Source organism: Ceratotherium simum, chromosome 1 (genome assembly GCF_057802395.1).
Source record: "Ceratotherium simum simum isolate JZ-2026a chromosome 1, ASM5780239v1, whole genome shotgun sequence".
Taxonomy (NCBI): Eukaryota; Metazoa; Chordata; class Mammalia; order Perissodactyla; family Rhinocerotidae; genus Ceratotherium; species Ceratotherium simum.
This window is the reverse complement of record NC_141900.1, coordinates 4,492-22,851: the sequence shown is the minus strand read 5'-3', so window position 1 is coordinate 22,851 and position 18,360 is coordinate 4,492. Positions and strand designations below refer to the sequence as shown.

The 18,360-nt window shown below is 40.2% G+C and overlaps 1 protein-coding gene across 1 annotated transcript; it reads right to left on the bottom strand.

Moving 5' to 3' along the window:
- Nucleotides 1–13,684: 13,684 nt before the first annotated feature.
- Nucleotides 13,685–18,124, bottom strand: MRPL32 (mitochondrial ribosomal protein L32). Its single transcript, XM_004438311.3, has 3 exons — nucleotides 17,967–18,124; nucleotides 16,330–16,511; nucleotides 13,685–14,236 (listed from the first exon to the last, which is right to left on the bottom strand). Exons 1-3 carry the CDS (start codon nucleotides 18,094–18,096, stop codon nucleotides 13,982–13,984), a joined length of 567 nt encoding a protein of 188 aa, XP_004438368.2. The 5' UTR covers nucleotides 18,097–18,124; the 3' UTR covers nucleotides 13,685–13,981.
- Between the last annotated feature and the right edge of the window lie 236 nt (nucleotides 18,125–18,360).

The following is an 18,360-nucleotide window of genomic DNA, read 5'->3' as shown; positions in this document are numbered from 1 at the left end:
TCAGCCTTCGACAACCAAGCTGCGAGTACAGAATCAAAGAAGTTAAATAAAAGTCCACTAGCATTGCATTACAATGAAAATAACATTATAAACTCATTATTATTTTCTTTTCAAAAACTACATATTTATTAGTTTTTTCCACTTAGAAGTCCTAGAGGCAATGACAACTGGGAGCAATGAGCTCCCTAAGGAAACAGATTAGAATCTCTAATGATTATTCACTCCTGTGATAGATTTTTTGCAACAATGGTCACAACAATTCCACTTGGAGCTGCATGCTTGAGTGTTCCCTTTGCTCCCTGAGTCTCGACTTGGCCATGTGACTTGCCTTGGCCAGTAGGACATTAGCAAATGTGATGCAAACAGAGGCTTGAAAGCACTTTCTCCTTGAGATTTATTTTCTTGCTGCTCTTGGGAACTCTGTGACCACTACCAAGTGAAGAAGCCCAGGTGAACTGACTGGATAATGAGAGAAACAGGGCCCATTTGCCCCTGGTGCCCTAGCCAACAGCCCACCAAGGGCCAGCCATGTGAGCAGGACCAGCCATGTAAATGGTGGGGTTAGAGCAAAGTGAAAAAGTGGGGCCCCTTGTTCAAAAGTATTAAGAATTTCAGAAAAGCAACAGCAGAGCACTGGGGCCAAGTGTGAGGCCTTCGGGACATGGGACCCTGTGTGCCTGTAGAGGTCACAGACCTAGCCCTGCTTGTGAATAAGGCCACCCTGGATCATCTAGCGTTGCTTTTCAGAGATGTATTAGAGGATTCAGCAAAGATGAGATGAGCTGTCCCAGATAACCCACAGAATGATGAGCTAAAAAATTGTTTTTTTCTGCCATTAAGTTTTGGGATGGTTAGTTGCACAGCAGAAGCTATCTGACATAAGCACTCTTTGGGCTCCTTGGAAGAATAGCTAATTCCAGGTCTAGGGCAGGAAATATACAAGATGAGACAGAGGCTTTTTTGCCTGAAATCAAGGAAGCTCTCAAATATTGAAGTTTAAAGTATTATGAACTAATGTCTAAAGAACATAGGAAAAAATATAAGTAAATATTGAAATCTAGTTAATAATATCCATAATGAACTATTTAAGGGGAAATGTACTCATGTCTGCAACTTACTTTGAAATTAATCAGAAAAATAATGAGGATTAGTGGAACAATATAAGATAGACGGATACATGTGACAAAGCAAGTATACTAATACATTAACGGTAGACTCAAGTAGATGGGTATACAGATGTGCATTGTAAAATTCTTCCAAGTAGTCTTTATGTATAAAAATTTTCATAATAAAATCTGGAATAAAATGCATATAGGAGCCAAAAAATTGATTGAGACACACATTGAATATATAAAACCCTGTGTATTCATAATAATATTCAAAAAATGATTTAAGACTGGTCAGCATTATCGACCACTAGGGCACCAACTCTGTATCTGAAAATTGGCCCATAAAGGGAAGGAATTCCACATCTATCTTGCCTTTCCTGTATGACCAATATTTACCCTCATTGATAAGGACAAGTTTATCTGTTTGTTTTTTTACAGGATAATTCCAACTAATCAAAGTGAATGGAATGATAAAATTAGAAATCCATCATTTTGCAAGTCCTAATGAAATAATTGATTCAGGCAAAGATCATCAATAGATGAAACCCTTAGATGAAAAGTTAATGGGGATTTGGCAGCGGAAGGATCAGATTGTCATCACTTGAACCCCAGATCACACTTTGCATCACTGAGAGTGGGCCAACCACACATTATGTGCTCCTCACATAACCTATTAAGAAGGACACAGAACCATCTATGTGTTAATTGCACCAAATACAGTTGAATCTGCCTCTAACCAAGCTTTAGGACTAACTTCCTGTTTACGTGGAGGGGGACAGAGGAACAAGCTAAATAACATCAAAAGGAAGTAAACATAAAAATTCAAAAATGTAAGACATTCTACGGAACAACCGGTCAGTTTCTTCAACAAACCAAGGCATGAAAAGATGGGGATGGGGGAAACTCTAGATTAGCAACATGTAGGAGACCTGATGATTAAAGGTAGTGTGTGGGCTTGTTTGCGTTGTACCTCAAACAACCCAACTGTAAAAAGATATTTTTAAGACAAGCAGAAAAATTTTCATTTGGATTAGGTATTTGAGGATAACAAGGAATTGTATGTTTGGTTAGATGTGGTGATAGCATTGTGGCTATTAATAAAAATATCCATATTTGTGAGGGTAAAATGATAAAATGTCTAGGATTTGCTTGAAATACTTTAAGAAAAAAGGAAATAAAAGTAAAGATGAAATCAGTATAGCAAAATCTTGATACTTGTTGGCATATGGGGGAGCTGTTATTATGCTATTTTTTTTTACTTTTATGTATGTTTGAAAAGCCTTTTCAAAATATAAATAGTAGTCCCCCAGACATTCAGGTGAAAAATAGCATATCATCACAAGAAATTTTTAAATATTCAAAATACAAGGAGAAAACTTTAGAAGCCCAATTGTCATGGGACATTTAATACCTTACTCCTAGTCAATGACAACAGATAAAAAACATATTTAGATTTGACTAATTTTATTATGGTTTGGATCAATGGGTATTTATGACATAATAAAGGCAAAATTCTGCTTAATGACTTGGACAAACAAAAGAGGGTAAAACTATAGATAAGTAGAGAAATTGCTTCTTTTGAAGAAAGCATAACAATATAGAAACACATCTGTAAAATGTACTCAGTGTTGGTGACGTCACAGTTAAGATGGATTTTCAGGGAAAATCCCGGGGAACTAAAAACTCATTTAGTAACTGTAAACATTTAATAATCGTAGACTCAAATTGTTACTCATTCATTTAACTAATATTGTCTTATGTATAAGTTGGAGAAATGGGTACAGGATATTTTGATCCCAGCATTTTGATGCTAAGGACTTTTTGAAGATATTCCATAGAGGAGTGCCCAGAGTGAACTCCATTAAGTCCATTTAATTCCTTGATCAATTTTCTATAGAGCAGTGCTGTCCAATAGGCCTTTGTGAGATGATGGAAATGTTCTACACCTGCACTGTTCAATATGTAGCCACTAGCTACACGTGGCTATTGAGGACTTGAAATGTGGCTATTGTGACTGAGAAGGCAAATTGTTAATCTAATTTTATTTTGATTCATTATTATTAATAAATTAATTATTAGCCATTATTAATTTAAATTGAAATAGTCACATATGGTTCATGGCTACCGCATTGGACAGCATAGCTTTAGTCAACCCACTACCAATTATTTGAATATTTATTTTTATTTTATTAAAATAATTTTAATACAGAAGAATTATTTTCCATTAGTCTTTTAGAATAAATCTGTGATTTATTTGGCTTTATTTGTTGATTGATTTCTATCAAATTTTACTCATTATAGCTTCAGCCACTGTGCAGTTTTTGTAGTCATTCTTTCTACCAAGTCCACTTTTTCCCAATAAAAATTTTAAGATCTGCGTTTTATCAAGAAGATTTAATTCTTCAATTAATTTTTATTATAAAACAAAACTTTTGTGGTTTCAATTGTCAGTTTTATTTTAATTATAGTTTTTAGAGTAGACATAGTCATTATGAATTGAATAAAAGATTACTTGTTTATAATTTCTGAGATAGACACTAGAAAATTGTGAAAATTTTTGTGAGAAAGATATATATATATAATAAGATAAGTAAATGAAAAGACACAGAATCAGAGAAACAGATGCACATAGGAAGAGAGATGACAGAGAAAGATGTGGTGACGTGGAGAGACAGATACAGAAAGAGAGGAGAGAGAGCAGGTGCCATAGCATTCTAGGCCTCACAGGTGCAAACAACGTATAAGAGGAAAGAGGAGGTCCCTCCTGGAAGCTGTCTCAAGAGCTAGAAGTTCTTTCCAGAAGTCTTCCGGAAACTTCTTACACCTCATTGGGTCACATGCAGAACCTCTGTAGCCAGGAGAATGCCATGATCTGATAGGCTCAGTCTCGGCCATCCCTGAGCCAATTTTGTGTTTAAGGATGAGGAGGTAATCTTGAATTGCTTAAACTAGTCAGAGCCCAGGCCTGGCATCTGTGTGAAGTGAATGGCTGCTCCGTCATGGGTGTCTGGATGCAATGGTGGTTTGGAAGGTAGGGTAATAGGAAGGGTTGGGTTGGGACGGTCCCTGTTTTTGTCTGTTGTCCTGGTATAACTATTAATATATCCCTTCATTTCACTTTCAAAAGTGACTTGGGTTGCTGGTCCGGTGGCATAGTGGTTAAGTTTGCCCACTCTGCTTTGGTGGCCTGGGGTTCGCAGGTTTGAATCCAGGTGCAGACCTACACACTGCTCATCAAGCCATGCTGTGGCAGCATCCCACATACAAAATAGAGGAATATTGGCACAGATATTAGCTCAGGGACAATCTTCCTCACCAAAAAAAAAAAAAAAAAAAGCGACTTGGTTTGGGTGATAAAGTATATGGTAATCCTAGTGTTAGGAGAAAATCATAAGGTATATTTTACATAACTACTCTTTGTATAAACTGGTCCTGTAACCATGGGAAAAAATATTGTTACCTCCAGAAGTTACAATGAGAATGTGTCATTATCTCAATTTTCAATGAATCATGGTATTTATGTTGTTAAAAGAATTAACATTTTAAAAGTCAAATATGGTTGGGATTATGGTCCAGGTAAATAGTTCTAGACCCACCTCGACCATTCACTAGCTTTGTGATCTTGGGTAAGTCTAGGCCTAAATTTCCTGAGCTCTAAAATGAAGCCATTGGACAATCATTTCCTTTCAAGCTCTAACAACCTATTCTACTATAAATATCCATATGCCATCTGGGAGGCCGGCCTACATTTGTTCTGTAGAATTAAAAAGTGCAGCTTTAAGATTAGCACAGGCCAACACTAAGGAGGCAACGAAGCACATGGAAGAAAGAGCCCTGGCTGGCTTCAGACACCAGCTCCCCTCCAGGAGGTCTGGGCTGTGGGCAAGTGTGTGATGTGTTGGCCATCTATAGACCCCAAGGCAGTCTGTCATAGATATAAAGCCCCTAGGATTCAGGATTTAGAATCAATCAGTTTAGGCTCAGATTTTAGCCCCTTTCCTGGTTTGACATTGGCGAGGCTTTGCTTCTGCACCTAGGTCTACCTCACAGGGCTGCTTAACTTCTATTGTGAGGCTCCATGCCACCAGGTGACAGACACAACTGCCAATTCAGGGCCAATGGGTCTCCCTTTCCCCCACTACACACACATACAGCATACTGCCTTTCCTAGGGATGCCTTTACTTCTTCTTTTTGTTTTTTTTTGCTGAGGAAGATTCGCCCTGAGCACACATCTGTTGCCAATCTCCCTCTTTTTGCTTGAGGAAGATTCACCCTGAGCTAACACCTGTGCCAGTCTTCCTCTATTTTGTATGTGGGTTGCCACCACATACAATGAGTGGCCGCCAATGAGTGGTGTAGGTCTGCACCCGGGAACTGAACCTTGGCCACTGAAGTGGAGTGCTCTGAACTTAACCACTAGGCCACCTGGCTGGCTGTGCCTTTACTTCTTTTCTGTTAGTTTTTGGAGGGTGTACCTAGTGACAAGTGAGAGGAGAGGGCAAGCACAGGCTCTGGACACCCACTGAGCAGCCATCATCCTGTCTGGCCCTTTGTCTTCTATCCATGCAACCTGGAGCGACATCCTTGGTTCCTGTCTTCAAGACCCTGGCAGGACCAGACATTCCATGGTTCTTCACCTCTCTGCAATACCACAAAAGGTCCTACCGGCCTAAAAACACCACACAGCTGCTTCTTCCCTGGAATCTTTCTGCCTCCCCTGGGCTCCACCCAAAAAGCAAGGTTCCAGTCCTCCCTCCAGGGGCAGAGTTTGACTGGGGACTGGATGGGGTGGACAGGGCACAGGAAACTTTCTTGGACTCCTACTCTCCCCTCCTCTGGCCCAGGGCATTTTTATCTGGTCCCTGGGGCAGGGAATCCTACCTACTAAATAAACATGTGCTTTCCCTGATCATTTGTCCATGACTTTAGCTCTTTGCTTTCTTCCCTAAAGGCCAGGATTTTGAAAAGCTTTCTTTTCTTTCTCTCTCTCTGCTTTTCCTTCCTTGAGAAAGTAAATAAAATGCTCTGGCTTTCTGAATCAGATGGAGGCCAAAAGATACAAGGAAATATCACACAAAAAATGTCAATTACAATTTTACAATGTATGCCATATAAAAATTTAAGAAGTAATCTCTGTAAAACACTCAGCACTGTGCCTCGTGCATTGGACACACTCAACAAACAGAAGCTGTGATTATTAATATCTGCTCTACAATGCTATTTCAAGTATTATTTACAACATAGGAAAATGCTTGACATATAATAGGTGATCAATTAATGCTACCAATTGTGTTGAAGAAAAATGGTGTTGAGCTTAATAGAAAGACTAATATTGTTTCTGAATGAGGAAGATAACTGGAAATATCAATATTTTTAAAAGCTTTGAGAATTTATATTCTCACTGCTCATTTTTACCCTCTATAAACCACATCCTATGCTAACTCAAAGTATATATTTAATCGCCCTTAGCTTTCATATTCTTGAAAATTGTGTCAGCAAAAACAACCATTAAGCCTTTGGAATGACACATGACATATAGCACCGGCCATTAAATCATCAATACATTGGATAGAATGGAATTATTTCATCTAAATCTAATGGCAAGAGAATGGGAAAAGGAAAATTATAGATGGGGCTGTGGTGAGGGTAGATTCAGAGACCTAGGCTTCCAGGCATGTTCCAGGAAAATCTGAAAATGAATCAGTCTTCTCAGATTTCTTCTGGTTTCTGGGGCTACTTTAGTAAATAGGACGAGTCTCATGGTGGTGGAAGCCATTCTGGCTAACTAATAGGACACAATCTCCTCTCCTCTGCCAATGGTTTGGGTCAAGGGCATGGGGTTGGCCCTTGCAATGAATGTGTGGGACTTGTGTGAGGAAAATCATGGAAACTTAATTAAGGCTAGGAAGTAAGATTGGAATAAACATAGAAAAATACCATGCTGCTACGAAGAAAGACTGAATATGCTATATTCACTATGTTTTAAGATTAACGTTGTCCCAAGTAACATCCCAATGAATAAAGAACTGGACCAAATGATTCCAAAGACCATTTTGAAAAATAAATCTAGAGCTAATTTTTTTGAAACAGAAAGAAGAGTAATGAGATACTTCATTTACCGTGTAGTAAAATGCATTATAATGCTGCAATAATTAAAATGGCATTGTACTGGTTCACAAACAGAAAGACAGATAATGAGCAAGAATAGCCTGAGACAGACCCTCGCATATGTAAGAATTTATAATGCAAATGTATGTAAATGTTAAATAGTATTAGGAAAATTAGCCATGTACCTGAGGAAAGAGATTAGATTTTGATAGATTAGATTCTGTCCATATATCCCATATCAAAATTAATTCCAGATGGATTAAAGAATTGCATGTAAAAAGATCAAATCATAGAAAAATTGAAGAAATTATTTTGTTAATCTGGCAACATGGAATAAGGTTATAATTATAAAAATGAAATCAAAGTAAGAAATTCCAAAGAAAAATTATCATACATCTGGCTACCAGCCTGAGGATTCAAGAGTCAGGCTGAAACTGTTGTTTCTTTTTCAAAACCAATTTTTAGTTTCTCCCCATAAATACTATGCCTATTCTTTGCTCATTCTCTTTAATGAGTAAAAACGTTTCTTTGATATGAACTTGGTGCAACGTTGTCCCAGGTCTTCCTCCTGGTTTAACCTTCAGGTGTTAGGTTAGAGGGTGTATTCTTCTTTTTAATAAGAGTGAGACTTGGGCCCCGTCCTCTCATCGCATTAAAGACAGCTTTCTCTCTCTCTCCTTCATCATTTTGTCAACAGTCTCCTCTTTTACTGGATAATTCGCATGAACATAAAGACATACTTGATCTCTCAGTTTGCAGTGCATACACACACACACACACACACACACACACACACACACACGCATGCCTACACACACACAGGCCTCTTAATCCCCATACTCCTCTAGCTATTGCCTCATTTCTCTACTCCCCTGCAGAGGAAAACAATTGGAAAGAATTGTCTAGGAACACTGCTTCCACCTTCTCAGTGCATCTAGTTAGTCTTCACCCACTCCCATCTGGCTTCTGCCACCAACGCTCAAATGAAACCACTTTCGTCCTGTCACAAATGAATTCCATTTGCCACAATCATTGGGCCCTTTTCTATCCTCATCGACAGGCTGGATCACACACTCTCCTCTCTTGGGATCTGTGGCAGGACATTCTTCTGATTTCCTCCTCAGTTAGGGTTCTCTTCTGTCTCTTGAGTACTTGCCCTGCATAATCTCATTCATTTCCATTGCTTTCAATACACTGTATCTGCTGACTGTTTCCAAATTACATACTCACATATCCATTAGCCTTCTTGCTATCTCAGCTTGGATGTCTGATAAGTATTTCAAATATAACTTGTTGAAAGTGGGTATCTTGAGTTTCCCCCATAACCTACCTTCCTCTACCCAGGCTTCCTAATTACATGCCCCGTGGTGCTCAAGCTAGAAACCTGAGACTCTTCCTCGATTTCCCTCTGTCTTGCATCCTCACAACCAGGTGATCACCAAGTCCCATCTATTCTTCTGAAACATCTCAATTTCCTCTAGTTCTCTCTATGTCCACTGCCACCATCCTGGTCTGTATCATCGCTGGCCTGGATTACTGCCAGACACCCTTGGCCTGTCTCCCTGGAGTCATTCTTGCCCCCCCACCCCCATGCATTCTCCTTGCAGCATCCCTGCCTGTAACTCTAAACCAAATGCCACTCAGGACTCAGGATACATTACAGGAGTAAAGTCAATAGAGGTTGCTTATGCATTGTATGATGAGAAGGAAAGAGAACTCAAGAACGGCTAAGGTTTTGCTAAAGCAACTTCAAGGGAGGTGATGACTTTTATCAAGGTGGGAAAGTTTGGGTCAGGTATAGGTTGGGCTGATGGGGGTGGTTAGGAGGGGCGATCAAGAATTTTCAATGTGCTAACCTGAAATGTCAATTAGCCAAGCAGAGGTGTGCTATAGTTGGATAGAAATGATAGACAGGATAGATATTTGTTGAATGAATAAGTGAGTCAAGCTAGGCTACCAGAGAAGGAAATTTAGGCGAAAGATTTGGAAAAGTTATTAGGCTGAGAGGTGACATCCTAATGGAAATCTCTAGTATTATTTGGATATACAGGTCTGAAGATCAATAGGAAAATTAGACCTGGAGGCTTAGACCTGAGGGTCATCCTGAAAGTTTACAGTATGGAAAAGATAAGACAGAAGTGAAACTTCTAGAAAATTATTTTCATGTCATATTTTTTTCAAAATATAATTAGTTTTATTGAGTCTGATGGGGAAATGTTTAGCGTCATCTCTGTCTTCTACCCACTAGAAATCAGTAGCCTTCCCCCTCCCCCCCAGTTGTGATAATCAAAAATGTCTCTAGACATTTCTCCATCCCCTGGGGCGGGGCAGGAATCACCCTCAGTTGAGAGCTACTGAATTAGAAGCATGGCGATGAGAAAATTGGTACTTCCTTTTAGCAACTGAAACGCTAGTATTTGAGAATATTGAAGAAATAGCTACAAAGCAGTAGCATTCTGAGCTTTTATCCCGCAGAAAGCTCTTGAAAGGATTTGATAATTAAGCAGGCTGCACGTCCCCCGAGGGTGTGGGGTGGGCCATGAAGAGGGTCGTCGACGGGAGCTCCCTGCGGGCGAGCCACGCTGAAGCCCAGGACAAGGAGAGACGGCTGGGCTCCTGGGCTCAGCGTTGCAGACAGCCCTCCGTCCCCCGGGAATCCTGTGTGCTCTCCACCGGCGGGCGGCTGTCACAGAAACAGACGAACTGTTCCCAGCACTGCTGGACCCGACGGGCTCTTATTTCATCCGAGAAGACTCAGTGCCGCTCACCTGCTGCCCCCTGGCGAGGCGGCTGGGGGATGCCCGATCAATTGAGGCACCTCCCGGCTTAGGTTCACGGCCGGAACTGTCAAACTGGCTATGAGCTTGAATAGCAGCGTCCAGGAGACCAGAACACGTTGGCCTCCCAGCTTTCCTCGCGTCCTTGCTCCAAATTGCATCCCTAACACTCACCGGCGGCTTCACAAACGTGGAGAAGGGGAAGGCACAGGAGAGGGGCATGGTAGGGTGACAGAAAGGCACGGCCATTAGAGGAAGCGTTTCCAACGAGGTAAAAATAGCCCCGTGAAGCGTGGGCCGGGCAGCCCCTTGCACCGGGAACATGCTCTCCGTCGCCCTCTGCTGCAGAAACGAGTGCTGGAGGAGACCTTTCTGTTAGAGGCACAGACTCAAATGTGCACCAATATAGGCCACGGGATGACACTGCTCCTTACGAGTTGCAGCTAAAGACAGAGCATCTATTTTTGTTTGAGCGCCAGGGAAAGAAAAGCTCATCACAGACAGCAGAGTTCCTTAGCACAGATTTAGATATATTGAGGGACTAATGCTGTGCCTGAAACATAACAACTGCACATGCGAAGGTGAGGCAGGGACAGGAAACAGTGCAGAGAGAGTGTTGAGGTGATCCCTACACCAGGAATGTCTGAGAGGCCACGCTCCCTGTACTTCTTCAAAGAAGAAATCTGGAATTTAAAAGTCACGCCACACCAATTGTTAAAAAAAGTATTCATATTTTTAAAAGATTTATCACAATTTCTCTAAATGGGGGTCATCCATAGTACACCTAAAATATTTTTGATTTACCAAAACTGTTTATTCACAAGGAATATATATATATATATATATATTGCATAAAGCAAAAATCCTCATGTATGTATCTGCATGTTTTATCTGAGTTAGGGTTTTGAATCAAGGAATTTGAAGAGAGGAGAGACATGAGCTGTTTTGAAAAGATTCTGGCTGCTGTATTGGGAATAGACTATAGGAGGCCAGGGTGGCAGCAGGGAGAGCAGTTAGGGGTACTTTGGTATTCCAGACAAGATGACGGGGTGGTGAAGCTGGTGACAACTGGGAGAGAAGAGATTCTGAGCTGGAAATATGACTTAAGATGTCTGTTAGACATTTGACTGGAGACGTCACGTAAGCAGTTGAATATAAATCTGGAGTTCAGAGGAGAGGCCCAGGCCAGAAATATCAAATTGGAAGGCCTCAACATACAGTTGCTATTTAAAGCCATAAGACTGGATGAGATCACCAAGAATAGAGTCTCGGGCACTGTGAAGTTAAGAGGCTGGGGAGAAGAGGAGGAATCAGCAAGGGTGTCTGAGGGGGAGACTCAGTGAGGCAGGAGGAAAACAGAGTGAAGCCAAGTGAAGAGAGTGGGAGAGGAGTGATGCCTGCTGAGAAGGTGGGTAACAATCTCTGCTACGCATGGTTAGGATTTCAACATGCGTATTACTACACTGTGGTAGAAGGTGGGCATAAAGACTTGGACAGATCGTAATGACACAGAGAGGGTTTAATTAGGAGACTGGTTTTGATGAGGGGAGTGATAGGATCAGAACTGTGTTTCAGAAATAACAGTGCGACAGTGCAGCATTTAGAAGCATATACACCATGGTGGTGTGGTGGTAGAGAAATGATTCTTAACTTTTTGCTTGTATACTTTGCATTGCCTCATTAACTACCATGAAGATGTATTATTTTTGTAATTTAAAAACTATTAAAGAAAATTAATTAGAAATATGAGAAGACTGGAAACTAATAATTGCAAAGTGCATTCTAACAGCTCAGGAAACAGATGACTGGGGTTCTAACGAGGACACTGGCAGAGAGATGGTATGAAGTCAGACCCTTTAGATTTTCAGAACCTGGTGATCTGCTAGGGACTGGTTAGGGAGACAGGAAGATGGAGGGTGGTGCTATCCAGCTCAGAGGGCACATGTACCTCCTCACCCACCTCTCCCAACCATAGCATAACTTGAAGCCTCCTCTCCCAAAGTGCCTAGCAAATGTCTCCATATCTTGATGTTGCAGGAGTTACGGGATGAGGTTCATTTCTAACATTGACAACATAGATGAATCAGTTGTACAAATGATTTAATTCAAACTCATGATGCTTTTTTCTGATAGTAAGAACTGGAGGTATAAAGTGATAAAATGTATTATTAAGATAACTTTGAGGGGACAACCTCTTCAAGTGATAAGCAGTCTCCTTTACGACATGGCTTTCTGACAAGAACTAGACACCTGGTTTTGCTAACTTGCCAATGCACTTTTTAACATTTATCTGTCCATGAATAGCAAACAGAAAAGTGACACTGCCCACATCTTCTCACTAGGTCTACCTGCATGTACAGCCTTCTCCTAAATCAAAGGACAAAGGTGACGAACTGAGGGGGATACTTTGCAACCTGTTAGACAGTCAACAGAAATGCTGAGTAGGCAGTGGAATGGATTTAGGTATGTACCTAGTTAGCCTTAGCTTTCGTGAATCATTGATTCTACCTCCAATATATTGACCTGAAGTTTGACACACAGCACTTCTAAGGCTTGTCAGAGAGTGAGAGAGAATCATCTGGAGAGGATTGCTTTAATAATATTCAGATAACCAATTCCACCAGAATCTCAACTCTATGGTTGGATCGAGCTAAGCCGTGAAAGAGCTGTTTACTGGCATTCCAATACTTTGGAAGTTCTAAAGATTTGCTTTTACTGAGTTGCACTTCAACATATTTTGGGTCTCTACTGTGCCTCAGGTCTACCGACTTTCAATCTAGGGATGTTAACATGGATTACCCCATCACAGAATCCTCACTATGAAGCGCCATGGGAGAACTGTCCTTCAGGCCTTGATACCAAGATAATGGTACACTTCTGGATTATGTGTCTGACCCTGTGGAGACTTGTCCATGTAAGTTCTTTCCAAGGAAAAGAAAGTTCCGAGTTGAATTCGCTGCCTAATTCTAATAAGTATTCAGGCTATTGTGGCATGTATTGTTTTTAAATATACCCCTGGGGTTTATCTTGTCTACTGATTTTCCATTTAACTATAATTGCCTTATATACTTATCTCTGTGTGTTTTAATAAGCTATCCCATTTTTATTTTTATTTTTTAATGAGGCAGGAAACAAACAAAATAGCAAACCTTGGCCTCAGGGTAGACCCACGAATGGGGAAGGGAAAGGGAAATGTGAAATGAATTGTGTTAAGTTAAAAAGGTCATTGATAATAGAGATAAAAATGGTAAAATGTAAAATAAACTAAAAGGATATACCAGAAGGAAAATGCAAGGACAACATCCTTAGCACATTTTCTGTGTACTACTGAATTCACTCACATCGCCTTTTAAAAACCTCCCAAAACTATGATACAAATCTCATGAGCCATCTAATGAATTCTGAATGTCATTTTGATTTAACGTAAAATGTCAAGAACAATTTCTATCATATAAGTAAATTAACATAATACATTCCACAGAAAGTGAATTCTACCAAAGGCAATTTTAATTTGCTAAAACAAACCGAATAGAAATTTTTTTCTTTCTGCCACAACTATCATCTTAAAAACAACATCCAGAATTCAAACAATAACCTATTTCCAGGTGTTACTTAAACGAAAATATTTGTGTAAAAAAAACCACTGGCAAACAAATAAAACCAGAGCCAAAAATACATAATTCTTGCTATGAATTTTCAATTGTTTTATTTTTCTGTCCTGAAACTGTTATGTTTACTTAGAATCTTATAGTGTAATAGAAACAGACATATTAATCCACTGAGCCTCTGCATAAACAAACATTTTTAGAATTTACTCACGATATATTCTTCAAATTACCACCACAAAACCAACTGCTTATAAAGAATGTTTTAAACTATACTGATGATTTAAAAACAAGCATGAAACCAACATAAAAACAAAGAATCTTCCTCTCTTTCAGGAGAAATGTTTTACGTGAAGTCATCCTCTTTGAACATCTTTGGTGTCAATTCTGCGTGAACCAGGACGGTCGCTTCCTGTCTCGTTCAATGATCCTCTTGCCCTGATCTCGTTCAGAGGCTGTCTCTCCTGAGTACAGCACCATAGTCTCTACGTTAGGAGCCTTAAAAGGGTCCCCTTCTTGTTTCCCTATCTGTCTTCTGATTTCTGCAGTCTCCTTGCACACCTTCTCATAGCAATAGCCACAAAGGACGTGTTTCTGCTTCAGGTGACCACACTCAGGACAAACGTCTATATTGTTCTTTAAAAACAAACAAACAAAATCATATTTAACAAGAGGCAAAATAATGCACAAATAATCACAGGAGTGATGCTTATATTTGAACTTTCTTGGAATGTTCATGCTGCACAAGGTCATATACCATCTAGTTCAACCTCACTTTAATAGGGAAACTGAGGACAAACAACATTGTGTTTGAATTAGTAGAAAAATTGGGACTAGAACTCAGGTCTACCGACTTTCAATCTGGTACATTTTTACTTAAACAGGGTGGTCATATTATGTAAAATGGTACTCAATTCCCCACCTTCAGTAGTAAACACCTAATAAGGAGTCCATCACATGGGGTGATCCCTACAGCCAGCATCTTAAATAAGAGACCAAGGAAAAAGGAAATACTTTTTCTTTCTATCTATCCTGGGGAAAACAAGATGACAAAGACATTACAGGTTGGCTTCCCCTGCTTTATCACAGTGTGATTAAAATTCCTGTATGAAGTATAGTTGGTATGTGGTGTAATTTTTCTTTTTATGAATGAGTGTTGATTATTCCTTAATGTAAAACTCCCTTCCTAATAGTTACACTTTGAGGGTATTTTAAGGAGTTTTTATACATGTCTATCCAACTTTAATAAGACAATTATAACCTCTAAAGAAGTCTTTTTGACGTGTTCTAAAGGTAGTTTTGAAATATAAGGCAAAATAGTAAACAGGAACACCAAAGAAACTCCAAACACTTCATAAGATTAATATGTGAACATTTGTAAGGCAGATGACAAAAAGAATTTCATTTTCTGAAATGAAGAAAGAACCTTGCAAATTACTTGCCTTACCAACTTCTCATTTTACTCTGCCACACTGGAAACCTGACTGCACATCCAACTGGAGGTACGGAAAAGATACGCAGTCAGCTGGTGCTCTCTTCCTGATCAAAGCACACAGAATAATGCACTATATGCAGCAGAAAACAATTCAATGAAGAATATGACTGCACAGGATAAGAGCACAGGATTCTTTTCCCTCAGAATAAATGCAGTCAGGGAAACCATGTAATAGATTGGTGCAAGATCTCATCCCTAAAATCATAAATTCTCTCAACCAATTGTATGAATTATTGTTCTTTTAATTAATGAAGTATTTTTCACTTCCAGACTTTAAGTCCCAACTGTGACTCAGTAATACTTTTTGGCTTAAGTTCTAAAGGTTTGGTTTAATACTAAATGCAGACGCTTACCTAAGTCAATTCTCTGTTCTTTAGTTTCATCTGCACTGCACCGCTGCTGTGGAATGCCATGGAGTAAACAGTAATTCAATTTATGGCTGTTAAAGCCATAAAATAACAGATCAAAGGTAATAAACACTATAATTTTTGTTTACTAGACCAATGAAGAGAGTGTATCTATGGTGGGGGGTGGGGGAGGAATTTGGAATTGTCTGAGGACAGGAACACACAAAAAAGTTTCAAGAGAAGAACTTGGGCTTAAGGATCAGACTACCAGGGCTCAATCCTGGCTCCACCACTCAACAGCTTGTAACCACAGCTGCTTCACCCTAAAAATTAGCTAAGCAATATTTACTTTGGATGGTTGCTGTGAGGATTCGATGAGATAATTCACATAAAGCACTTAAATACATCATAGGCACTAAACAGATGTTAGCTTTTTTATTACTTATCTAAGTATTTTCCTTCACAGTATTTTATTGCACACAGTGAAGAACAAAGTATGTAAGGTCTAGTAAAACCCAAGATCCAATATACCTACTGCTTCTGACTTTAATTTTAGTTAGGCTCTGCCATAGTTCAGATGTTTACTCATATATGGTTCAAAATCACACAGCTCAGGACTGGCACAGCTCACAATCAAAAGTCATGCAGGCTCTTCATAACCTGGTCCTCCGTTCCAGGCTCCAGACTCTCTCCTTGACTGTCTTCCTAATATTTAGGCTACAGGACAGTAGACATATACACATACATAATAAAAACATTATATTTTATTTAGGCCAGAGAAAAGTAGACATACAAGAATAATTTACCCATAGGCTATATGAATATACCAAGAGGATATGCAGCGGTACACATGAGAAAAAGCACACCCACAAAAATCAACATATTACCTTAACTTTAATAAGCTTATGAGGGTTTCTTCTCCTACACCGGTTAACTTCAATGCTGCGTCTGTTTTTAGGAGCTGCCATCCAAAAGATACTATCCAAAAGGCTGGAAATCTCCTTACTTCCATTGGTATCGTTTGCTGGTTCCGTAAATATAGCTGGACCTTGGACCACTAATGCTGGCCCTACAAAATAAAATAGGGAGATACAGAATCGGTTTCTAGCTTCTAAAATGACTATATACAGATATCATTCTCCTTAACGATCAACAGTGATATGCCAACAGACACATATAAAGATAATTTAGAATACTACATTCAACAGACATTTACAGAAAACCTTAGCTATAAAAATTTACTAAAGCTTATACATAAAGCAATTTTAAAGAACACAAAATTTTTTCTTAGAAGCACCTGCTAAAGTGAATCAGTGAAATGCTACCCAGAGTTTTTCACCTTATGAAGAACAGAACTCAGGTTTAGTAGTAAACACAAATAAAAGTCTGAGAGGCACCTAATTTAAACAAAACAAACACTCAATTGTCCACATTCTACTTGGTGGGCAGTACCTAATCACTTTACAAGTAAATCTAAGCTTGAGATTCCCAAAATGCACTTCTGACCTGCACTAAGATACCTGCCTACTGGCTCTTTTTTATTATATTCAAATTGAGTTGGCTCCTTTGTCACATAACATGGTAGGCCCTTTAAGTCACCCAGTTCTTCATAATATTAAACTTGATTCCTGTCTGTTCTCTAAGGAAGAGAACTAGTTCACCACTCTTTGTGTGATATTAATTTATTTATGTGCTTCTCAACGTTTCACTTTTGTTTTTCTAAATTGTTTATAAAATCAAAGAGATTCCTTTACCCTCTCCTTGCTATTCCTCAGACTTGCAATACTTCTTTTAACTTTAGGAGCTCTTAAAAACATACAAAGCTGTCTAACACTTGATAACTGGCATTCCTTTTCAATATACCTAAAAGTATGGCTAAGCATAGGCCAGTGGTTAACTGCACAGGCTCTGAATGGCCCGTGTGGCCTTGGGACCTCTCTGAGCCTACTTCTTCAGTTGAAAGGTGGAGATACCTAATGGGATTGTTGTGGAGATTATCCAGAAAGCACATGTAGAAGGGTTTGGCATATAGTGGGCTCTCTGTTCACAATGTATTATCATGTTCGAGATACCTTAGAAATCGAGTAGAATATAAATGTCAAAGCAATGACAATTTTAACACCCAAGACACTTCCAATTAAAATTAGTTCCCGGGGGAAACACGGGGAACAGGATTCAACGGCACAGAGGTCAAACACCACAGAGGAGGACAAACTGCTTTAGGGAGTGGGAGGATTCGAAAGAAAAGATAAGAGGATCCAGGTAGAGGCGGCCCTTGAAGCCAAGCTAATGCGCTTGGGTTACATTCCGTGTAGGAACGGAGCAAAGGACTTCTTTTTTGCGGGAGATGAGGAAGCAAAAACAGCTGTCTCTTGTATCTAAGCAAGTCAAAGCTCAGGACAACATGCGCTACGCGAGGCCGCGGATCAGAACGCGGGAGGAGGGCGCGGTGTGCGCTGTGTCCACCACGCTGCCTGGGGTCCTCTCATCCAACCCGTTCTCCACGGCGGCCTCCTTTACCTACCCCACGGAGGACTGGGAAAGCCTAGCCGGCTCTGCTGAAGTTTCCGCTGCAGCCGCTCCCAATAGTTCCGGAGAAGTCCCCGAGCTGCTGGCCACGGCGGAACTACCAGCACCAGCATGGCCGACGCCATCTTCCTCGCCCGATTCCGCTCCCGCCCGTCTGCTGGGTCCCACCCCTACCTCGAGCATGCGCATAGACGCAGAGTCGGACAAACCCCGCTCCCCTAACTACAACGCCCAGCATGCCCCTGGAGCGGCTCCGACTCTCCTCCAATCAAAGAGAGAGAAAGGAAGGAGCGGGGAGGGGAAATGAACAGAAACTGGCCGCAGTGCGCATGTGTGCGGATGTGCCTTGGATCTTCGGGTAAAGATGGCGGAGCGAGGTTACAGCTTTT